At 34.0% G+C, this 26,653-nt stretch overlaps 1 protein-coding gene across 2 annotated transcripts in view; it reads right to left on the reverse strand.

Moving 5' to 3' along the window:
- Positions 1–26,653, reverse strand: part of if (integrin subunit alpha inflated) — a 107,154-nt gene that overhangs the window by 42,435 nt on the left and 38,066 nt on the right. For both annotated transcript variants that reach the window (XM_012287838.2, XM_003704383.3), the window contains exons 3-4: positions 23,627–23,745; positions 73–244 (exon numbers count right to left, since the gene is read on the reverse strand). In XM_012287838.2, coding sequence (XP_012143228.2) covers positions 73–244; positions 23,627–23,745 — 291 coding nt within the window. The remainder of the gene's footprint in view (positions 1–72; positions 245–23,626; positions 23,746–26,653) is intronic.

Genomic DNA, 26,653 nt, shown 5'->3' on the forward strand with positions numbered 1-26,653 from the left:
GAATTACTGAATTGAAAGAAACTGTTCATACAGTAAATATATAAATTACTTTTGCTATAATAAAATACTCACTCGTCCGACAGGGTGAATATTCCACTGATTCCTCGAAATTATTAGTAACAACCCAGCAAGTGCCAACGGGTTCTCGTCGATTTCCTACGGTCGATTCCTTGCTCCATCGATTGTCTTCGGTATCGTGCTTCGGCTGGGATACAGAGAACCAGATGTACCTGGGCGCGCACGACTGCAACCATAAAACAGAGAACGTTTAACGTCGTTCACCTCTCATTATCAATGGACTCGTATTGTTAATCACCGTTCCCTCGCAATTAAACCTAACGATCAACTTGGCGACTCGTTAAACGCACTTTACTTCGACCGACAGACTTCTTTACCGATTCAAAGCGCGCGTGCGCGATCATTTGTGTCATGGCGGAATATTAAGTTCCGAGGTATTGATACTTGGGTTTCTTTTGAAATCAATCTTTTATCTTAAAAGAGGTTTATAGGTGGTTTGACGAGACACTGGTGATTTCGATGCTTGCTTAAGTGTTTAGAGTTTAGAGGAAACACTTTGGGGGACACTTTGGTGTTTCTGGAAAATGTTTTTGGAAGTTTGAGGGGTTGCTTCACTTCTACGAATTGACTTTCTTTTTTCAAGTTTAATTATATTTTTATGTTTGTAAGTTTTGACTTGAATTTTCTTGACCTTTTTCTTGATGCAACTGTGTAGAGTAATAATTAATTAAAGACCTAATATTTTATTTTTTGTAAATATACTACAATATAACCTTCATATATTTTGTCAATGTACTAAATTTTTACCAAAATTGTAAATTATTAAAAATGTACAAAAACGTAATGTTATACACTTCTATATAAAAATTGAAAGCTCTTATATAAGCATCTACTTAAAAATATTAAACAAACTAGTTACAAGCCATTCAAAAAATTCTTTGAGTATCTCAAATATTTCACATCATGAACAAAATAAAATACTTTACGTCCTATAATATAAAATGAACAAAAACAAATAAAATACAAAAATGACCAAAATAAAATACTTTACGTCCTGAAATATAAAATGAACAAAAAAAAAATAAAATACAAAAATGACCAAAATAAAATACTTTACGTCCTGAGACATAAAATGAAAAATAGCTAATATAATAATAAGTCCCAAGCATGATTTCACATTTAAATAAAGAAACACCGTAAGCAAACATTGTGTCATACTTTTTCCCGAACAGCACGTAACAGTCTCGTTAATTCGTATTTTTGGCAATGGTGTCGCGTTTAGAAGAGTTAGTACGTCGCCTCTGGACCCGGGACAAGGTTCTCTCACAATAATCGGCATATTACGTCAATCATCTGTACTTGACCAGGGAACCAACAGCAGCTGATGGCCTTAATAACGCCACATCGTATAAATATACATATGTAACGACGCACTTCATGTCGCTCATCGAGCAGAATTGCATTGAAAGAATTTCCTCGAAACTCGTTACGTGTTGCTCGTTATGGGGCGTGGTAGAAGCGTTTCGAGCTGTAAATTAAATTAATTACAGAATATAAGGACATTTTGACGGCGGTGCCGAGATTAGCGACGATCTTCTTAAGATTAAACTTATGGTAATCAACGGTGGCAGTGATCGTTATTTTTACATTAATCATCTTGATTTCTTTGCGGTTTTTAGTGAAATGTGGTGGACAATTTTGTGATGGGTTTGAGGTAATTTTTGTGGGAAGTGTTGATGGGTGTAATTGGACTTTTATAATTGGGATTTGAAAGTTTGGTTGTTTAGGAATGGGGGTTGGGAAATTTAGGGGAGTGGGAATTGTAGAATTTGGGGGTTTTGGAATTTGGGGATTTGGGAGTTTGGGGGTTGTAGGAATTTGGGGAATTGGGAATTTGAGAGCTTGGGAATTGGGGTGCTTGGGAATCGGGGAGTTGCAATTTGGTGTGTGAGAAATTGGGAAGTGGGAATTTGGGGAATTGGGAATTTGGGGGCTTGGGAATTTGGGGGCTTGGGAATTTGGGGGCTTGGGAATTTGGAGGCTTGGGAATTTGAGAGCTTGGGAATTGGGGTGCTTGGGAATTGGGGTGCTTGGGAATTTGGGGGCTTGGGAATTTGAGGGCTTGGGAATTGGGGTGCTTGGGAATTGGGGTGCTTGGGAATTGGGGAGTTGGAATTTGGGGGATGTAGGAATTTGGGGAATTAGGAATTTGAAGATATAGGAAGTTGGAAATTGTAGAATTTGGGGATTTGGAAATTTAGAAATTTAGGGAATTGAAAATTGAAGAATTTATAATTTTAAAATTTTGAACTTGCAAATTTAGAAATTCAGAAATCTGCAATCTTCCAACTTGCAAACTTTAAAATCCCAAAATCCCAAAATCCTAAAACCTAGATATCTCCAAACACAAAAATTTAAAACCAACAAAACTTCATAACCCAAAAATTAAAAAATCCTAATTACATCAATAAACCCAAAAGAAACCCAAAATAAAAGAAACTTAATATTTTTTCTTGGAGTACAGTTACCCAGAAGGCAAAGTTCCGCAGAATTTCATTGAAAACAGTGACAGAGTTGAGCAACCGCTAACTGGTGGTTCCAATTTGAACACAGCTGTAAATCAAAGGCAAAAGAGAACAAGAGGCAAGTTTAACTGCGCGTACATGCAGATTTAAGAGAGAACAAACGCGAAGTAACGTCGTGGACGTGGCCAGGTAACATTTTAATCGGTTTTCAAGGCTCGCTCCGTGTAAACGAGCCCTAACGAGCCGGACGCTGATTCCCCATGCAGGAGGATCTTGTGTTACAGCTCAACCGGTGCACGCAACGTTTTTAATTAATTGCGAGCCAATTAAGCGGCGTTACAACGTTACATGCCTCTGCTGTACGAATCGGATGCTAGCCGAACGGTAATCGAAAATTAAACGAGGAAAGTCGATTAAGACGTTATTCAAGTTTCATACATTCACGTATTCTATTCTTTTAACGCTTCAACAATTCAATTCTTTAATTATATTTTATAAGACTTAGTAACTAATTTAGAATCACGCAATACACATTTTAAGTATGATAAATACGTTTAATGTAAAAATTTATTCAAATTTTTTTAACAGAAAATTTTTGTAATTTTTTGTAATAGTAAATTAATAGAAAATTTTTGCAATTCGTTGTGTATTTAAAGGTTCAGTAGGTCCAAATTATTAGCAATATTTTATTTGTTTTAAATTAATAACAATTTGATGATTGAATTTTAAAAATGAATCTCGTATTTTATTAATAGGTTACCAATTATTGTGCAGCTAATAAAATGAGTGTTATTATATTGTGCACAGAAACAATTAAAAATATTTGAATATATTTATGGCTTCATTCAAATCAATGTACTATAATTTATTACTTTATATGTTCAATTTTATGCTACTTTGTTAATGTTATTTTATCGTTGATTCAAGTTAATAGGAATGAGAAACACAAAAAGAAGAGCTAGGTTGATTTGCACCGCAATTTATCTATTGCGCCAGTTTAGCTCAATCGTTCAAGGATCACCGTCTCAAATTACGCGTGTGACTGTTTCAAAAAGGGTTGTGCCACGAATTTAACCTAACAGCATCGTTAAATTTCCTAACAAATTGTGCAATAATTAAATAATGTGTACAGTCAGTTGAAAACTTGTGGAGTGGCCATTTAAGAATTCTGCTAATTTCAGTATTAAATTACCAGTTAAACTCTTACTTTAATTATTTTTATTTCTTATTTATTACAGTATTAAATCCCTCCTATTAAGTTTCTCTAAAAACTCCTTTTCTCCCAAACCACATTTCAAAACACCAAAACCAGATTAACAAAATGGAACCTCTAACCTACAAACCTAACCTAACCTACAAACCAGAAGCACAAACAAAGAAAATGGAGTCGAAACCAGCTGCTAGAACGATCGAGAGGTATAAAAAAAATAGCCTGGAATAACTGGCATAATAGAGCTGGACAGCAGTTAAGAAATACAAGAATGAGTTTGGTCATCGGACGTTCGAAATAAAGCGGTGTTCAGTGAACCCCTTTGAATGTGGCTCGTTCAATCGTGCCACTCGTCGAGGAAAAGAGAAGGAGGCGCAAATCAAGAGGGAAGTCTGGATTATCACGGTTACAGCTGCACGAAGAAGAATATCGATCTTCGGCACCTTGACACGAGCTACAGATGTGCGTATCTTGATTACGATACGCGTGTTCGGGAATCGACAGCTGATCGACGCGTGTACGATGATCGGGCATGATGAAAAAGCAGATCAGCGAACAGATTTCGATGAAGGTTTTGAGTCTTCTTTTTTGGGGATTAAGTATTACAATGTGAGAGGAAGCTGTTTGGGGGTGGAAGGGTGAAGTAAAAGTGTTGATGGAAGGTGAGATATATTCACAATTCCAATAGCACTGATTTCCACATTTCTCAATTCCAAATTTCCAAATTCCTATGTTTCCTAATTCCGACCTTCCCCAATTTCCACGTTATACAATTTCCATATTTCCCAATTCCCACATTCCCCAATTCCCACATTCCCCAATTCCCACATTCCCCAATTCCCACGTTAACCAATTTCCATATTTCCCAATTTCCATATTTCCCCATTTCCATATTTCCCAGTTTCCACATTCCCCAATTCCCACTTTCCCCAATTCTCATATTCCCCAATTCCCACATTCCCCAATTTTCACATTCCCCAATTCCCACGTTATTCAATTTCCATATTTCCCAATTTCCATATTCCCCAATTTCCACATTCCCCAATTCCCTCATTCCCCAATTCCAACCTTCCCTACTTCCCTCATTCCCCAATTCCAACCTTCCCCAATTCCCACATTTCCCAATTCCAACCTTCCCCAATTCCCACGTTATCCAATTTCCATATTTCCCAATTTCCACATTCCCTGATTCCTACATCCCCCAATTCCCACATTTCCCTATTCTCACATTCCCCAATTCCTACATACCCCAATTTCTATTACTTCCAATTCCTATATCTCCAATTCCTATCTCCCAACTCCTATATCCCTAATCCCTATATACCCCACATTGCTATCTCCTCAATTCTCACATTCCCCAATTCCCACATTCCAAGAACCACACACATGCAATTCCCTACATATCCACATCTCTAAACATCCTTGCATCTCCACCTCTAACATCTCTAACCATCCTAAATATTCTCCTAAACATACTCCTCCCACAAAATCACCTCCGAAAATAAATTTTCAACCTACCAAACACTTCACCCATCAACTTAACAATTTCGTCATTTGTTACTGTCCTCCACATAAAAAAACGAAAAGCAACACACAGTGAACAATCAGTGCAATTTGCGCGTCATCAGAAAGCCCGGAAGAGTGTAGTACACTTTTAAAGGCGGCTAATGACACGTTTCCAACGCGTTTTCGCGAGCAATGGAATCAGCGCCAGTACGCTCGAGCCAAAAGCGAGGTCGTCCCCTTTAATTAAGAGAGAAAAGGAAAGCGAAAGAAAGGAATAATAATTCGAACGATGCCCGTGATTCTTCGGGCATGATTGCGCGGACCTGTATCTGCGTTCGCTCTTCATTAAAAGGACCACTCGAGAGAAGTTCGAGGCAGACTAATGGCACGGTTCCTTTAATGTCTTCAGCCGGCCACTTCGTGGCCTTTCAACGCCTGCGAGTATGGTACAATTTCGTCGCTTTTTAAGAACGGACGCGTTTGGTAACGAGTACGGTAATTGAACTTTTATTCTACTTTCGGTAACTGTTATTATGGTCGCAACGTGAACGGTGATTGGGACAGATGATAATTATTCTGTGGAGCTCTATGGGACATCGGAACTTGCTAATTTGGTGGTATTACCTGGTATCTTTTAAACAAATCGACTGTCGGGGAGTCAATTTTTGTAAGATCCTTTTTTGTACACCTTTGGTTCTCTTTATTAACTCTTCAAGTAACAAGTCACCTATTCGAGGGGTTGCTTTTTTAGGCCACAAAATTTAGGATATTGAAATAGTTGGATTTATCGAGATACAGATATGGTTCATCACTTGTTTCTATGTTTTTCTGTTTCATTTTAAATTAGGGGCATTAGAGAGTTAGGGGTGAGTTAGGGGTTTGAACAATTTTTTAAGATACCTTAATATTAGGAAGTTTTGGACTAAATTGGATGGTATTATATTTAGTAATTAATTATTCAATTTTGTACTGCATTTTACTGATGTTGCCTTGTACCATTGTCGAATGATTAATAGTTACACGTAGAAGTGTATGCAAGTATACTTGTTGAACATTTACCTGCCTCTTCGTCTTCTTACAAAGAGTAAAAATAAAAGTTTTCTTATAGTAATGGATTTTAGTTAGATGAAGATACAGATTCGAACAAAAATATTCTTTCTAATTTATGGACTATTTTTCAACTGCATTCTATTAGACAGAAAAATCTATAATACTTTGTCAGCCATTTTGACGACTTCGTTCAAATATGAATCTAATTTAGAACTTCAAAACACAAACAACTGCAGTATCACTAAATTACAAATTACATTTATTCAACACGTTATGAGTTACTCTTAAATTAATCACTTCTAAAATCTTGCACGTGCAAAATGTTTATTATAAAAACCAGTGCTTATTTAATTTTATCCTTTCACAAATTCAAGCATCTCAGACAACTCAGAAATATGTCAGCAAAGAATTAGTATATCTTAAACACACCATTTTGTACCTCAAAGCACGAACATCCCATAAAACAGTCATATTTTTACGTTCATCTTTGAAAAACATTATACCTTGCAAGAAAAGGAATAAAACCGTAATTTTATGCTGGGAAAATACTACCATAGAATACTGAAATAAGGACGACGATGGTTGCAGAAGACGTTAGGTATTTCGCTCGAGCGTTTTATAAGCGATTAAAGAGAGTTAAGATCTACTTAAGAACGATAAACTGAGAGGAATGGAAGAAAACTGAATACTAGAAAAATTTTCTTACCCCTTTTTAATGAAACGCATCGTTCATACTTATGTTTGCGACATTTAAGGACGTTTATGTGATCGTACGAGTACAATGAATGATGGGTTAAACTGCTAAACTGTTTTATGAGACTTTCTGTATTACATAAATTAGTTGTACAAGGTTTAATTATTTTCATGTAAGGTTTAATTTCAATATTTTATGCTGAACTTCAATTTTTATGTCGTACTAATATTATAATATTTAAATAAAGTTTAACAATTTTAACAATTATAAATTGCTGTAATTTTATAAAATACTTTAACAATTATAAATTGCTGTAACTTTATAAAATACTTTAACAATTATAAATTGCTGTAATTTTATAAAATAGTTTAACAATTATAAATTGCTGTAATTTTATAAAATAGTTTAACAATTATAAATTACTGTAACTTTGTGTAATAATTTTTAAAACTACACAAGTAATAGATTTCCTTTTTAATTACGTACTAGCATAATAAAAGCTGAAGATTGATTGTACGATTGAAAGAAATAGCTATTGGGTCATATTTAACCCAGCATCCACGCATAAAACCAGCTGTCCAAGGGTCAGTAAATTTAAAGAACGACTTTTTTTATACACTTCTATATCCCTCCACAAACCTAACTCTATTCCTATCATGTAAAGATAATCTTAATAAGGCGAAAGATTTGAGAGGGTTTATCTGAAAGAGCATAAAGTAGCCTAACTGACAGCAGGCATTGTTTTATTCTTCATCGGAAATACATTATGTTTTTCTCGTAAATAGAAGATATAGAATGATCAAGTTCAGCTATCTACAGCTTTGAATATTTGAGAACTTGAAACTGTAAGAAATTAGATTTTTTATAACCTCAAAATTCCAATGAAAAATTTAGCTATCAAGCTTTGAATATTTGGGAACTTGAAGCTGTAAGGAATTAGATATTCTATAACCTCAAAATTCCAACATAAAATTTAGCTATCTACAGCTTTTAATATTTGGGAACTTGAAGCTGTAAGAAATTAGATCTTCCATAACCTCAAAATCCCAACGAAAAATTTAGCTATCTACAGCTTTGAATATTTGAAAACTTGAAACTGTAAAGAATTAGATCTTCCATAACCTCAAAATCCCAATGAAAAATTTAGCTATCTAACTTTGAATATTTGAGAGCTTGAAACTATAAAAAATTAGATCTTCCATAACCTCAAAATCCCAACGAAAAGTTTAGCTATCAAGCTTTGAATATTTGGGAGCTTGAAACTCTAAGGAATTAAATCTTCCATAACCTCAAAATCTCCACGAAAAATTTAGCTATCCACAGCTTTGAATATTTAAAAACTTGAAGCTATAAGAAATTAGATTTTCCATAACCTGAAAATCCCCACAAAAATCTAAAAATGCAGAAATATTTGCTTCACCTCATGCTCCGCTAAGTCTATCATTTCTCCGGGCGCCATATTGCGTCCAATGTCACCCGAAAAAGAGAACTAATTGTCCGAAAACATTTCGCAAACGGTACATTATCGTGGGAGGTAGCTTTTACGATATTCCGAGGAAGTTTACGAGCGGTCGATTGGACGCAGGCCAACAAAAGTGGCCTACCGTAAACCCTTTCCGTGTTTGACCTTTATTGTTCGAAACGTGTAACGCACGTGTGCACGCAGGAAATTCCCGTGCTCTCGCTGACAAGCGCCGCTATTACAAGAGAATCGTATCTTTCACGTGGAAACGGCACCGTAAATTAGAACAATGTACCACTATTTTATCCGTCGCAATATTCCTCGCGATACTTAATGCGTTTCCATTGTAAAGCGGCACGAAGTACACGGGACCGTTGAAAGCTCGTCGAAGATCGCCGGGAAATTATGAATTCCTTTATCTTGTTCCTCTTTCTTTCTACTGGACACATCCTTTTTTTCCGTACGCTCTTTTGTATCGGTCGATAAATATTTTTTTCGGGAAAAAACGAGTTAACGTTTCACGAGAAAACGACCCGGCAAGCGTGAGTTATTTTCGAGCCGCGAATGAGGTCATCTTGGGTCGGCTGCACCCAGACCTAACCAACAGGGATAAATCGGTCGTATTTTCGAGCAGTCGATACGGGAACGACTTCCGTGGAATCGACTATGCTTTTCGTGGAACGGTAGCCCCATTTTTCGGGGACATTGATGGAGGATCAGTACTAGGAACGCTTGATATGTGGATCTCCGCTTTGTGGACTTTCATTTTCATCATATTTTAGATAGACAACATTATTTTTATATTATTTCTATTTGGATGGACGCATATCTATATTGCTCTTTTACTGTATTTTAATGTATTTCAAAGTTTGTCTTTTGGGGTTGATGACAGTTGAGGGTTGATAAAAGTAATTCATACATTTTGTCATATAATTTATATTTAATAGATGGTACTACATAATTTATAATAAAGTGTATTGCTCTTTTACTATATTTTAGTGTATCTCAAAATTTGTCAAATTTCAGAGTTGATCACAGTTAGGGGTTGATAAAAGTAATTCATACATTTTCCCATATAATTTATATTTAATAAATTGTTCTATATAATTTATCATAAAGTGTATTGCTCCTTTACTATATTTTAATGTATTTCAAAATTTGTCAAATTTGGAGGGTTCATCACAGTTGAGGGTTGATAAAAGTAATACACACATTTTCTCATATAATTTATACTTAATAAATGATTCTATATATTTTATCATAAAGTATATTGCTCTTTTACTGTATTTTACTGTATATCAAAATTTGTCAAATAAATTTGGGGGATGATCACATATTATAAAAATAATTAATACACTTGCTCATTTTGTTTATATAATTTAAATTTAATAAATGATTTTGTATAATATTTTTTTTACTGCATTTTAGTTAATACATTTGTTTATTTCACCCATACAATTTAAATTTAATAAATCATTTTATGTAATATTTTTTTGACTGCATTTTAGTAAATACATTTATTTATTTCACCTATACAATTCAAATTTAATAAATGATTTTATGTAATATTTTTTTTACTGCATTTTAGTAAATACATTTATTTATGTCACCTATACAATTTAAATTTAATAAATCATTTTATGCAATATTTTTTTTACTGCATTTTAGTAAATACATTTATTTATTTCACCTACACAATTTAAATTTAATAAACAATTTTATATAATGCATTGCAAAATTTCTTCCACACAAATTAGATCGAATAAATGATCTTAAATAATTTATACGAGTTACTCTTTTATAGAAAGCACCTCTTAATAATTTATTTATTGTTCATTCAGATAAGAATAATCAACAACCTCCATTTTAGGGTCTTTATCTCTGGAACAGCTGATAATATTTTCCCAGCTTAATCAGTTCCACGGTGTCATGAAAAGCCTCACTGTTTTATAATATATTAATCCAGAAAGGGTGGGCAAGTATTTCTCGAGTCCGTGACGTTCCGATTTCACGGCAAATTACGGCTTCAAAATGAACGTTTGCTGGATCTTAATCCGATTTGTCATAGTTGCTGTAACGCGTAATTTAACGCGTAATCCTTGCTCGTGGCCATGAGGTGGCAGAGATTCCTGGGGATCGACAATGTGACATGTGAAAATGTGTCAGGTCACGGGTGGTAATCAGTGTATCTTACTTTCTCTGCAGATTTTTAGACATTTCGATTGTGTGCATAATTTTAGTTCAAATATTTTTAGTTGAGAATTATTGAAAGTGGAATATTGTTTAGTAGTTTGATTGTTTGAGAAATAATATTCTTAACATTCTTGATGGACGTAACCGTTTGAGAATTTTGAAATATTATTAATTATTGTAAATTATTGGAAATGTAGGTTAAGTTAACATAGGTACCAGATTTTATGTTGAAATTTATTACGGTATTTCACTGTAATTCTATTCATTTTTAAGAACGAAGAATACCTAAGTTTTAAATAAATAAAAATTAATTTCTCTGTGTAAATAACCCTTACGTAAATGTTCCTACCCTCTCATGATTTTCCCTCACAAAATTATCAATGTACATAATTACTTATAACACACCAGCTATATCACCCCATGTAATAAATAAAACCCTCAAAAACCCATATACCTCCACATTTTACCAATTTCGCCACCCACTTAAGGTCCATTTTAACCAACAAACTAAACTCTCAAACAGACCTAGAAAAAAGAAAGAACAAGCCTAGAAAGAAAGAAAGAAAAGTGAGTTGTATAAGAATGAAATATCCCCGCAAAATTTGTCGGTGTACACCGGCAATATTTTTCACCTGGCTTCACCCTTTTGCCCACGAACCAGGAGCTCTCTCCTGTGACAGGATAACAAAACGACACCACGGTCGGATATTTACGTCACCAAGGTGGAGACCGAAAGACAGAGTTCTTGCACGGAAGACACGTTTGCTTCAGTTTCGTAGTTGACTCACCTCTTGCACACTGACAATGAGTCACTGCATTATATTTATACCGTGTTATACGAACAACGGTGTGATGCTCTAGTAATATGATACTTTATATGGTGACCGTACGAAACAAGTTGAAAATTTGCATTTTAGTCGATTTGCATTGTGAGTGTACGAGGTACTGGAGTTCCAGGTGCACGCCATTTATTATGTGGAGTATTTTTTAATATATTTGAAATTTCAAATTTATGCACATTTTTATATTATTTAATATATTAGCTCTTTGTACAACTTATTTAGGGTATTTAGGTGATTATTTTAGGTTATTTTAGAGAAGCTGTATCGTCGTTATCATGAATTTTTAGGTTATGTGCTTTATCTCTTTACGGAACGTGTTTTAAGACAAGGACTCAAGGTGCTAAATTGCACTAAATAATTTTACTGTGTCCTAAAATTTTTTTTTACATATACTGTACTGAAGAAAATTCAATAAAATATTGTAAAATTGTAAAGTACATTTTTTGTATGAGTGCAGTTTTTTGTTTGAGGCTGCAGCATAATGTAATATAGATTTGCATCAAGGATTCATATAATTCATTTTTGAATAAGTTTGTAATATACATAATATTTTTTTACTGTGCCTGCTTTGTTATTTATTTCTGTTTTCGAGACTTGAAGGATTTTGTGCAAGGTTGAAGAGGTTATAGTTTGAGGGTTAATTTCATTGCAAGTTTGAAATGTATATAATGTTCCTTTACTGTTACTCATTTCTGAGAGTTGCTAAACTTTTATACAAAATTTAAAACGTTATACAAAGAGTTAAAGATGTGGACAAGAAGGATGTGCAAGGTTGAAGAGGTTATGGTTTAAGGGTGAATTTCATTGCAAGTTTGAAATGTATATAATATTTCTTTACTGTCATTCATTTGTGAGAATTGCTAAACTTTTATACAAAATATAAAAAGTTACACAAATAGTTAAAGATGTGGACGAGAAGGATGTGCAAGGTTGAAGAGGTTATGGCTTAAGGGTTAATTTCATTGCAAGTTTAAAATGTACACAATATTTCTTTACTGTCATTCACTTCTGAACATTGCTAAATTTTTATACAAAATTTAAAACATTATACAAATAGTTAAGGATGTGGACAAGAAGGATGTGCAAGATTGAAGAGATTATGGCTTAAGGGTTAATTTCATTGCAAGTTTAAAATGTATACAATATTTCTTTACTGTCATTCACTTCTGAACATTGCTAAATTTTTATACAAAATATAAAAAGTTACACAACTACTTAAAAATATGGACAAGAAGGATGTGAATAAGAATGTAGACAAAAATTAAACACAAACAAGAACCACATCTCCGAATTACAACCATCAGAAAGAAGTGAAAGCTTCGATAATTAAACTCAAAGTCATACTTCAAGAAACAGATTACTTCCCTCGTATTCCAACCACAAGGTATGTAAATTTCCGAGTACAAAAACAAAACGGTTGGCAGAAGAAATAACCAGTAAAACAGCATGAACTGAAACGCGCCACTTTGTCGCCAGAATTGACCAACAGCTTTTACAAGGCTCCCCATAATGTAGCCCACTGCTCAACCATCAAACTGTACACGCCGCAGCAGGAGAAGTTGCGATAACTCACACCTTTCTTCTCGCGAATCTGAAATATTACCACCAGTATTTCTACTCAACCGACTAACATCGAAACGCATTCAGGAGAGGGTGAAACCTGCTACGAATCTTGCTATGTTAGGCCACTTGACTAATCTGAGATTTTATGGGGCTGTGCGTGAGCTCACGCCGTTTTTAAGAGACAGACTTTCTCATTATATTTTGTGGACTATTTATCAATCTTTTGTTTCTTCTCGACGTATAAATTGTTAAAATATTTTTGGTTTTGGGTAAGAAAGATTATTTTAAATTAAATTATTTAAAATTTATTGATCTTGTTGGATAAAATGATAAATTTTTTTCTTTTATTTTTATTTTTAGATACGTTGATAATTTCAGGGTCATTTTATTTGTACTTTTGAGTAGTTTGATAATTTTAAGAATGATCTTGGTATTCTGGGAAAAAATTGATTTTGAGAAGCTTCTTTTTAATTTTACAGAAGATGTTGATTGTCTTTTTAGCATTTCATGCAATATTATAAAAATTTGAATTATTTTATGCAGAACAAAAAATTTATATAATTAATCTTGATGCAACAAGTTTATTTTTCATCAAACTTTTCTTATGTACTTCTTTACATTTTATATATTTATCATTGCTTATACATATGCATTATAGTCATTCTTTTATATTTTATATTCATTCTTGTTACATTATGTACCTTCGTTTATTTTAATATTCTTTCTATCTTCCTCATCATTCTACAGCTCTATTTTTGTCAACATTCAACACATATCTATTCGTCAAAAATATAAATATGACATCAAGAATTCGTCAGTGTCAAGAATCGTACGCAAAGATTTTCGTCAGTGTCACAAATTGTAATTAGAATCAGATGGAGTAGCCGGTTCATGTGAACGGCCTTAAAAGCTTGAAAGCCCTGCCGCTGGCAAAAAGCGATCGTTTAACGGACATTGCAATTTGTCCCGTCGACAAAACACACGAGCGGAATGCGTATTGTCTACCCATTGGATTATCCTTCTACTTTGGCTTCTTCTTCTTTAAAAAAAAAAAGAAAAAATGAAACAAAAAAAACTTGCCACGAGGAGGACAAAGGAATCATTATATAGGGTGTTCCATTTAACTCTGTTGTCTTTAATTATTCTATTAGTTGTACAAATATAGTAAAACTGTAGAATTTTCTTGTTGTTTGATGAAGACAGTTCATTGATTTTTGGGATTTTTTATATATTTTTGGAAAAATAATTTTGTCAAGTTTTATATTTACCACATTTCCCAATTTCCACATTTTCCAATTTCTATATTTTCCGATTTCTACATTTTCCGATTTCCAAATTTTCCAATTTCCATATTTTCCAATTTCAACATTTCCCAATTTCCACATTTCCCAATTCCCACATTCCCCAATTTCCACATTTCCGAATTTCTACATTCTCCAATTCCCACATTTCCCAACTCCTACATTCCCCTTTTTCCCACATTTCCCAACTTCCACATTTCCCAATTCCCACATTCCCTAATTCCCACATTTCCCAATTCCCACATTTTCCAACTCCCACATTCCCCAATTCCCACATTTCCCAACTCCCACATTCCCCAATTCCCACATTCCCCAATTTCCCACATCTCCAAATCCCTACCCTCCCAATTCCCCACATACCCAAATCTCTACTCTCCCAAATCCCACTAACCCTAAATACCTACACCCCCAAATTCTCACATCCCTAAACCTCTCCACCCCAACTCTCACACATCCAAACTCCCACCCCAAATCTCCACATCATCAAACTCCCATCCTTAAATTATTCCACGGCATCCCCAAAATACCCCATAATCTCCACATCCTTCAGTAGCGAGTCCGACTTCACCAAAAAAGTATCAACAAAAAAGAAAAACCTGGAATTCGCAAACACCCTCCAGAGACAGAATGATCAACCGTTTCTCACAGTATCTCTCACACGAGCACGAGAATTTCTCAAACATTGTCCCGTCGATTCCCTCTGACAATGGTATTTCCATTCTGCCAGCCGACAAACGTTCGATCTCCCTTGGCCCCATCGATCCTAACCGTTCCGCCATCTCCAGGAGCCAACCTACGGTTCCCAAAATGGGCGATCAGGCCCAAGGATGAGCGCGGACGGGAAAGGTCGCGGTCGAAATGGAAAGGGAACGCGAATTTTGTATTTACAAGACTCTGCTCTCAGCTCGGGTCGTCGAGGTCGAGGCTTCAGTTTCGGTTGTCCAATTTGTATTGCAATTTTGAATTTTTTTTTGGTGGGACTTCGTATTATTTGCTGCGTTGTGGAGTTTATTACATGTGTATGACATTTTTATTTAAACACATGACCATGTTTTACATCTGTTCATAACTTGTGATACATTTTTACATTTGTTTATAACTTGTAAGAGTTTTAATTTGCCAGGTGTTTTTCTGTATGTTAATAATTTGTTGTACATGTGATGTATTGGAGGTCTTGGGTAGTGCATTTTGTTTATCTTGGAACTGCATTTTAAACTTCAATTTTGTTGACATCGTGTGTGAGGATGTTAATTTATAATATTTTATTAGTTCCTTAAGAAATAGATTATATTATAAGAATAACTGATTTGGAGGTTTTCGAATTTGTTCTAAAAAGTAGAGGAAATTAATTTTTCTCAAAACTCAATATTGAAAATTTTGCAAAATCAACTTATTATTAAATAATTGAATTATGTAACTGCCCTATCTTAAAGTACTATAGCTTCCAAATACAAAAAATGTAGAAAACATGAAAAATTCCTAGGATCTCACAAAATGCTACCAAAACAAAAATATATAAAAACAATTAAAAAATGAACAATTACAAAATAAAATTTATACAAAATTGCTAAAATAAACTGATACAAAAGTATCAATACAAATGAATACAAAATTATTAATTTTTTAATAGTGTGAACTGACAACTTCAAGTGCTAATTTTATAAAGCAAAATGCTAAGCAGTAATTAATATTAATGAGCAGTCCTTCAACGAAAAGATTTGTTTCCGAAATTTCAGTGACTTACAGAGGGCGAGGAGGGAAACGCCACAAGGCAGAGAGACAATGAAAGCGGAGCAAAAAGTCGAAGCCGCAGGAAAGAAAGTCCGAAGAAGGCAAAAACCATGCACGTACACGGTCCATGGGACCGAGGGAACAATCAGCAACAATAAAATACGACTGAGTCCTCGCGATAAAGCCACGTCGTCGCGAATCCTGCCGGAGAATCCTCCGGCAAAAACGCATCGATTAAAAGTTAAAACGTTGACTGACCACTTCGCAAAACACAGTCACGGATGTATCTTTCATTTTACATTTTAATAACACTGACTTCGACAGTTCGAGTAATTAACGGGTAATTAAGTTCTTATCGTAGTTAGAGTTCTTGATTGCGTTTGGAAAAATTTTATAATTATAGGCAATAGAGGGTAGTTTAAGAAAAATGGCGATGTAGATGCAGGTTTTAGTGAAGATGTAGATTATTTTTTTTTTGTGATGAATTTTTACTATTTTTTAAAAATAAAATTAGTTTACTTATAAATATTTTATTGATGGTTTTTGTTGGTTTATGAAGTTTTAGATTTGAACATTTGAACACTTGAACATTTGGAAATTTGAAAGTTTAGAAATGTGTGACTAGTTTGAAACGTTCTGTACATTTTACTGCAGCCATTTTATTTATTTTTCTACAGACTCAACCAAAAGTCCCTTTCCCATAGCAATTTATTAAACAAATACCGTATTGTACGTTCATTAGCCGTACTTTCTCTAAGTCCTGCAACCTGTAGCCTCCATTGCAGGATATCTCTATTGAGATCCATAAAAGAACAATACAGAAACTTTCGTTATGGGCCATTGTCTGCTGCAGTGACAATCCGCCATTTAATATTGGGAATATTAATGAAACACAGTCAGCCATTTTCATTAAGTTCAACTTCGAACCAATATATTACAGCTACTGCTTTACAAGATGTCCATATTATTAAATTTTAGTAGTACTTCAACCTTCTATGTAGTCCTTAAAAATTTATAATACAATTGAAACTTAACGATTTATAATATAATTGAAACTTAACAATTTATAATAAAATTGAAACTTAACAATTTATAATATAATTGAAACTTAACGATTTATAATATAATTGAAACTTAACAATTTATAATAAAATTGAAACTTAACGATTTATAATATAATTGAAACTTAACGATTTATAATATAATTGAAACTTAACGATTTATAATATAATTGAAACTTAACGATTTATAATATAATTGAAACTTAACAATTTATAATATAATTGAAACTTAACAATTTATAATAAAATTGAAATTTAACAATTTATAATAAAATTGAAACTTAACAATTTATAATATAATTGAAACTTAACGATTTATAATATAATTGAAACTTAACAATTTATAATAAAATTGAAACTTAACGATTTATAATATAATTGAAACTTAACAATTTATAATAAAATTGAAATGCAACATTCAGCAACTAAATATAACATCTGTACAACGTCCATAACCTATAACTTATAACCCATAACCTATAACCAATAATTAACCCATAAAAATTCAACATCCTTGGTATATATATTAAACCAACTATCCTTGTAATAACAATTTAACAAATAATTAACAAAAACATTAAAGTAAACAATGTTTTACATTCCTGTAATCGGTGCAGTTAAACCGAAATGATTTGATAAGAAAAAAGGTAGGACTCTTATTTGGAGAAAGGTCCGAAACATCTGGCAGCAATCAAGTAGCTGTATCTTCGAAATGTCGGCGAATCTCGAAAGAGAGTAGTACTACGATGGCAGAAGAAGAAGATGAAGAAGCATCGGTGAATTGGACAGTAACAAAAAACGATGCAGCGACAGTCCAACAGTGGATGGAAATATGAGAGCAATTTATTTTGCACGGGAAAGAAAGACAAAGATACCGGAATCGATTCGACTAACTTAACTGTTTTTCTGTCTGTCTGTGTGTAATTCTGCGGAATTGAAACTAAACAAGTGGCGATAAATCACGCGACAACCCGACAAATCTTTCATTTTCAAACTACTCTTCACCACGATCTTATTGTGAGTTGCTCTGCTGCGATGAAATTTTCATTGCTTTTCTATTTTATTTATTGTTGATGTTTGTGTGCTGTTTATATAGTTTTAAGTTGAATTTTTATATTTTTGGGACAATGGATTCTTAGATTGTAATATTAGTAGGTTTATGAATTTTTAGATTTTTATATTGCTGGAGACTTACTAGGTTTCTAGGTTTCTAGGACACTAGGTCCAAAGGTCCTTAGGTCTCTAGGTTCCTAGGTTCCTAAGTTCCCAAATTCCAAGATTCCCAAATTCAAATATTTCCAAATTCCAAGATTTCTTAATTCCAAGATTCCCAAATTCCAAGATTCCCCAATTCCAAAATTCCCCAATTCCAAAATTCCCCAACTCCCAAACTCCCAAATTCCAAGCACCCGAATTTCCAAAGACCTTAATTCCGAAGCACTCAAATTCCAAGCTGCCAAATTCCAAGCACCCAAATTCCAAACACCCCAATTTCCAAGGAGTTCAATTCCCACACACGCCAACTCCCAAGCTGCCAAATTCCAAGATTCCCCAATTCCAAAATTTCCCAACTCCCAAACTCCCAAATTCCAAGCACCCGAATTTCCAAGGACCCCAATTCCCAAGCACCCAAATTCCAAGCTCCCAAATTCCAAGCACCCAAAAATTCCAAGCACCCCAATTTCCAAGGAGCCCAATTCCCACACACGCCAACTCCCAAGATTCCCAATTCCAAGATTCCCCAATTCCAAAATTTCCCAACTCCCAAACTCCCAAATTCCAAGCACCCGAATTTCCAAGGACCCCAATTCCCAAGCACCCAAATTCCAAGCTCCCAAATTCCAAGCACCCAAAAATTCCAAGCACCCCAATTTCCAAGGAGCCCAATTCCCACACACGCCAACTCCCAAGATTCCCAATTCCAAGATTCCCAAATTCCAAAATTCCCAAATTCCCAAATTCCAAGATTCCCAAAATCCAAAATTCCCAAATTCCAAGATCCCCGAAATCCCTAAATTTCCTGAATCCCTAGATTCCCCAAATTCCACAAATACAATTTCCCTAAGAATAAAAAATGTCCCATGACTCCACTTTCACCGAACAATATAGTCGTTGTAGCACAATGACACCTCGTAAATTGCGCGACAGTTAAACGCAGCGAATCGATTCCTCGAATTTGGAATCCGTGCGATTTCTATAAACGAAAGGTCGTTTTCCAAAGCTGAGAGAAGTATTAGCAACGATTATCATTCCCGTGTTGGTGCAATTTTCGCATAGCGAAATGTCGCCACTGCATTCTCATCCCCCATGGCTGCGACATTATGCGGGAATTATCTACTTACTCCAGAATGCGAGTACACGTTCCATGCTTTTTCCATTCTGGGTCTATCTCGCTTTCTCTGCTGTACACAGCTGCGATTTGGAAATTGCAGATATATTTCTAAATATGTAGGTTTCTATCGTGACGATGTAATTGCATGCGGGAATATTGTTTAACTTAACTGTTTATTTTATGAAGTTGTATGTGAATATAATTATGTGTGTTAGGTAAAATCATTTGCCTTGTAATATTATTTATAAAATAATGTCTTTTAAATTAACAGATAAAATTATTTGTTAAAGACAAGATTATCTGTGTTATAAATTTAAGAATTTTATACACGTACATGTGCATTTAATTAATAATTCTTTCCTGTCAATTTTATATTTGTTTTTAAACTACAAATAATGAACTATTAAAATATTTGTTATATACAAACAAAAATTCTCTAAAACTCTTCAAAATATAAAATATATTTAAACATTCTCCATTATAATCCACAAAGGAAGTACCTCAAATTAAAAACAAATTAAAAAAACAACAGAAGACATTTTGGTATAAATTTTCTAAAAGAAAGAAAGAAGTACTATTTTCAGTAATTTTGCTAGCGATATAAAGTTGCAACAGTAATAATTTTGGTAAATTTCTTTACCAAAGATTCAAGTTTTTGTTAATTAAAAGTGTGACCGAGTAGAAGCTTCGTTCTATCTCCTTTTACGAGCAGCGGTTGTTACGTGAGCGTCATGTGTAATCCTGCCGAATGCTTCGACACATCGTCTATGGTGCTAAAACGATATGGCGGAAAGAAGTTATTCCCGTCACGTACAGGTGACGTCTACGTGGAAGTTTGATGTGTGCCGAAAGACAAGGATCAACCCTCCGAGAAACCCGTGGACAGGATCATTAATTAAACCGAGCCCAGTGCGATTTAATTCTCGATCAATTTCTCTTTCGGCATTTCCGCCCAATTTCTTCATTATATCTTGCTATGAGACGTCGATTTTCAAACAGGAACTCTTACCAAGTAAAATTATATTGTACTACTCGATTTTTTGAAACTAAGATTATTTTGTATTTTCGGTATAGGGTATTGGATTTTGAAGGCTAGGGATATGAAGATTTGGGGATGTAGGAATCTAGGAATATGGAGATCTGAGGATTTGGAGAATATGGGGATTTAGGGAATTTTGGAATTTGGGGAATATGGGAATTTGGGGAATATGGGAATTTGGGGTATATGGGAATTTGGGGAATATGGGGATTTGGGGAATATGGGGATTTGGGGAATATGGGGATTTGGGAATATTGGAATTTGGGAATCTTGGAATTTGGGAATTTGGGAATCTTGGAATTTGGGAATCTTGGAATTTGGGAATCTTGGAATTTGGAAATTTTGGAATATTGGAATTTGGGGAATATGGGAATTTGGGGAATATGGGAATTTGGGGAATATGGGGATTTGGAGAATATGGGGATTTGGGGAATATGGGGATTTGGGAATATTGGAATTTGGGAATTTGGAAATTTGGGAATTTGGGAATTTGGGAATTTGGGAATCTTGAAATTTGGAAATTTTGGAATTTGGGAATCTTGGAATTTGGAAATTTTGGAATTTTGGAATTTTGGAATTTAGGAATCTTGGAATTTGGGAATCTTGGAATTTGGGAATCTTGGAATTTGGGAATTTTGGAATTTGGGAATCTTGGAATTTGGAAATTTTGGAATTTGGGAATCTTCGAATTTGGAAATTTTGGAATTTGGGAATCTTGGAATTTGGGAACTTTGGAATTTAGGAATCTTGGAATTTGGGAATCTTGGAATTTGGGAACCTTGGAATTTGGGGGGTTGAAAGTTGAAACCTTGAGGAATTCGAAAATTATAAAATTACAAAATTACAAAATATGAAACCTTGAAAAGTTTACAGATTTTAAAATTCTCCTACACATAAATTTGCAACCTAAAAATCTCAAAAGGCACAACCCAATAAAGAACACAAAACCCTTCACCCACAAAACCAAATAATGCAACCAAATCGAATTATACAATGATAAAAGGTTTTTTTTTGGAAGTCAAGTCAGCGTTGGACGAAAAATGGCAGTTAGTGGTCTGTGCGGCTCGTCCCTTTCTCGTTTGTTCAATTTTCCCAGCCGACACACCGCAACCGTGCGTGATGTGCATCCGCACGTGCGTGCAGGATAGATCCGAGCAAGTGCAACGCACAGAAAGATAAGGGCGGCTGTACATCATAGAAGCCGCATCCTGAAGGAAAAGAGGGACCGACCCTTAGGAAACGGCAAAGATCTTCGCACTAGATTGATATACGGACCACACTCGTGATGCGTGATTGCGGAGTTTCTGATGGACAGCCTGCTTCTTGGCATTTGTGCGAAATTGGAAGGAAAATTCGAATATCAGTGAAGTATCGGAGATTTATGTCTTTGAGACATGTACTAGAATTTTATATACTAAATAGACTACAATTTTAAAAGTATTTATTTATTGATTTTAAATTTATAAATTTTTTAATTGTCGTATAATAACATTTTTTTAAATTCTATTTGTAAAAGTGCACTAAATTGTGCTTATATTAAAATACATGCTTAAAAATGTATTTTTCTATAAAATAAAACAAATGATTTAATTCTACATTTACCGACTTGTGTTTAAATTGAAATTTAATTATAAAAGTACATAAATAATGAATAATACATAAAATGATTTACAGAATGACTTTTTATCTTGACGAAGGTTAACATAGATTTTCTCAAAAGTTTTTAAATTTTAGTGATTAACAGTAAGAAGACTAAAATCATTTTTACGAGTTTTGTAAATGTAGTGATGGGTTTAAGAGAATTTATAAAAATATTTGTCTTTATAAGAAAGCTTGTTGCTAATTGTTGGATGAAGGTATATTAATGTAATTGTTGAATGAAGACACATTAATGTAATTGTAACAGAGCAAGGTTACAGGTTAGTAATAGAAAGAGTAGCTACATGCGGTCTAATATAATGGCAAGACGTTTGGACGTCGCAACGGAAACATAGAACGAAACGAGAATTGGTTTGTTTTCGATTCCTGAAATAGAAGGTGCGCTCTTCTGGGAACATACGCCTGTAATTTCTCACATGACCCCTTCATCTATTCGTAACTGCCTTCGTAAAATCCCCAGAAACAGAGCTTTGAAAGAATCGTCTGTAATAACCTTTGTACAGTTTTCAACTACCCCTTTTATTGCACCGTATATCTCTTTTGTTTTATACAAACACATAATGAAATTATGGGAAATTATCAAATAGATTTACGACATTTCTCAAATGTAATTAAACATAATATTCTATATACAAATGCTTTTATTTTATGAAGAAATCAGTAACTTGAGAAAATTGAAAATTATGACTTTTTATCTTAATGAAATAGTTTAGATTGAGTTTTCAATTTCTCATTTGAAGTTGTAGCCTAAAAATGGGGATTTGGGGAATATGGGGATTTGGGGAATATGGGGATTTGGGGAATATGGGGATTTGGGGAATACGGGGATTTGGGGAATACGGGGATTTGGGGAATGTGGAAATTGAGAAATTTGGGAATTGGGGAATATGGGGATTTGGGGAATATGGAGATTTGGGGAATATGGGAATTTGGGGAATATGGGGATTCGGGGAATATGGGGATTTGGGGAATATGGGGATTTGGGGAATGTGGAAATTGAGAAATTTGGGAATTGGGGAGAGTGAGAATTGGGGAATATGGGGATTTGGGGAATATGGGGATTTGCGGAATATGGGGATTTGGGGAATATGGGGATTTGGGGAATACGGGGATTTGGGGAATGTGGAAATTGAGAAATTTGGGAATTGGGGAGAGTGAGAATTGGGGAATATGGGAATTTGGGGAATATGGGGACTTGGGAAATATGGGGATTCGGGGAATATGGGGATTCGGGGAATATGGGGATTTGGGGAATGTGGAAATTGAGAAATTTGGGAATTGGGGAGAGTGAGAATTGGGGAATATGGGGATTTGGGGAATGTGGAAATTGAGAAATTTGGGAATTGGGGAGAGTGAGAATTGAGGAATATGGGGATTTGAGGAATATGGGGATTAGAAGTTTTAACTTTTAAATAATTAAAAAGTAGAAAATTTACTCACCATTATTGGTCCACCATCCGTCTGCGACGCCGAAACCGTAGCCCCAAACCATTGCAGAGTTTTATTATCGATTTGACTCAAGCCACTCGGTACACTTGGATTTCTGACATGATTGTTCCCTGTAAATGGAAACCATTCTCCATCACTCATAGTCACAGCGATTACTCTATCCGGCGATGATTAATGTTCGGATAAAAGTACAATACATTCCGTTTATTTATGATTTTCATTACAATGCGAGTCTGCACTGAATAGAATCGTTTAATAATTCTCGAGTTGTAATTTTAGTATCAAGGTTAATATATTTAGTTAATATATCTTATTGTGTTAATTTGTGATGGTAACATGTGTGTATGTTCATTTCAACATTCATTAGAAATTCAATATGTTCTTCACTTACAATTTTTAATTTGATATTTAATAATTTAACAACAAATTGGATATCTTTTTTTTGTACATTATTAATACGAAGCATTAATAATTACATTATTAATATAATTTCGAAGCTTGTTTAGGGTAATTGCTATTGATTAAAAATAAGTAAAGTATGATTTTAACTAACATAACCTTAAAATCATCTCTGAAGAGGTTAAGTACTATTTTAATGCTAATTAATAAGTAATTATTAATCAATAATATTATTTCGCAATAAGTAACAGTGCTTCAAATCAATTTTATAGAATTGTTTTATTATAAACTTTGTATTACATTCGCAAAGTAATTACAATTCTACAGTCATGAACGTAATAACAAATCAGCTGTCTAACACGAACCGGGAAACACGCATGCAGAAGAAAAAGACTATGACAAGTGGCTATCTAAATATTCCCAACATACGGTTACGCTCGATTAGTGTAGGAATGCACAGATTTCTACGGACGAGGCTAACTATTTCAAGGAATAACGAATGCCGTCATCCTCTGGAGTCGCTCGTTTAATATCAGAATTAAATTCCGATGGCAAAGGAGACCGGTAATAAAGAAATTAAAAATGTCTCATAAATGTATTACAAAATATTTCAGCTTACAATTTTTATTTAATTAAAATTATACGTGTGATTGTGTAATTATGAACAATTGCATATAACACTAATTTATATCATTAATAATTATAATTAACAATTATAATTAACAATTACTATAATAATAATTGTAATTAATATAATACATCTGGACAGTTGTATATTTATATAAAATGTGTATGTATAAAGTTTACTTAATTTTTATCTTTTCAGAGAAAAATAGATTAAAAAATAAAAAATATCAAAATTGATAAAAATTTATCAAAAGTAATTTACAAGTCCAACTGTAATAACACTAGAACAAATTTAATGCACTGAAAATTTAGCAAAATACATAAAAGCAGTTGAATATAATAAAAACAACATAATAGTAAAAAAGCAATATAATAAAAAATATAGAAAGAATTGTCATAGTGATAGATAAAATAAAAATCTAACTAAAATAATTCTTCAAAGTGTCAGTTCCATATTACACTAAAAAGCAAGGTTCGAGCAGGTGTCATTGTAAAGAATTCTCATCGAGTACTGGTTGCATTTTTCTTTCTCGATTTTACGAATGGAATGAACCCGTTAGCCGTATCGGTCTCGCTTAACCCTTAAACGGAAGTTGTCCTTCGCTTCCTACCCCCTTAGCTTGTGAACGTTGCTGGGCACATGGATATGTCGATACCAGTAAACCGAGAAAACCTTCTACCATACTTCAATCGATGATCCATCAAGAGTCAGTTACACAACACAGGTACTGTAACCACTACCTTAATTTCATAAATATTGAGCAAAATCATGTCTCATAAAAATTGTATCATAAATGTTTAAAAAAAAATGTATCATAAAAATTATATCATAAATGTTTAAAAAAAAATGTATCATAAAAATTTACATTGTTCATGAATACTATATAGAACTATATAAATAAACAACTGTATAAATTAACAAAGACATTATTATATTTTTATAAATTAAAAATGAGCAATGGTTTTGTACATCAATAATAAAGTAGCTACATAACCTATAAAGTAAGACGGTCAGGTCAGAACTAAATAATTATTACTGAAATGTTAAAATAAATAAATAAAGTACTAGGTATTTTTGTATTTAGCAATCTTCAATTATTCAGATTATGATCAGTATTGAACTCAAAACTGTTTGTACAAATATGATTAAAGTTTGTCACATTTGTAGTGTACGTTACGAGTGACTCCATATTGTAAAGCGTCACATAATCAGATTATCAAAGCAATCGTAATAATCATACATAATTATTATACAACTATTATACATAACTTGTATTATACATAATAGTGTCCTCTAACTATATTAATATTATTGAGCAACATTATACAACAAACAATTTACTATACAAAATTAAATGAAGCAACACAAAATCATCTCAACTACATAAAGACAACTAAATGATCTGTCCGCCATGATGATGCTCTCCTTAAACGAACACCAAAAGCTCAAAATATAAAAAAAAAATTAACTAAATGCATCCCCTTCGCATCTCAACAAGAATCAAAAGACTATCAATATTTCATATAAAAACATTGCATCAAACGTAACTATAATACCCAGTTACACAATTGGTACTCTAAATATAGCGTAACTCAGCGAACCGAACTGAGTAATTCAGGTTCGTCAGTGATCCTCGACCCGGCTAATTAAAATCGATGACCAATCGAACGGAAAAGGCCAATCCCGCAATGGTCTCAATTATGATTCGCGTATATCACGGCCCAATTATTTGCCGGGCTCTCATTAAAGGACGTCAATTAATCGCGCGTTCGGAACCGAGCGAAACCTGAGTCCGACCTTCCCTGAAGATCCTCAGGTGGCATCTGGCAAGAAATGCCGAACCTTCGTCGGGGCAGGGCCGTAGGTAGAACGACCTTACGGTTTTCTGTATTAGGTAGAGTCGGCTTCTTGCGTTGCACGGTTCCCGGTATCCGAGACTGCCCGCCACGCCGCTCTGACACTCTGCAGGGTGTACCTGAAGAGTATCCTCG

Source organism: Megachile rotundata, chromosome 6, assembly GCF_050947335.1.
Source record: "Megachile rotundata isolate GNS110a chromosome 6, iyMegRotu1, whole genome shotgun sequence".
NCBI lineage: Eukaryota > Metazoa > Arthropoda > Insecta > Hymenoptera > Megachilidae > Megachile > Megachile rotundata.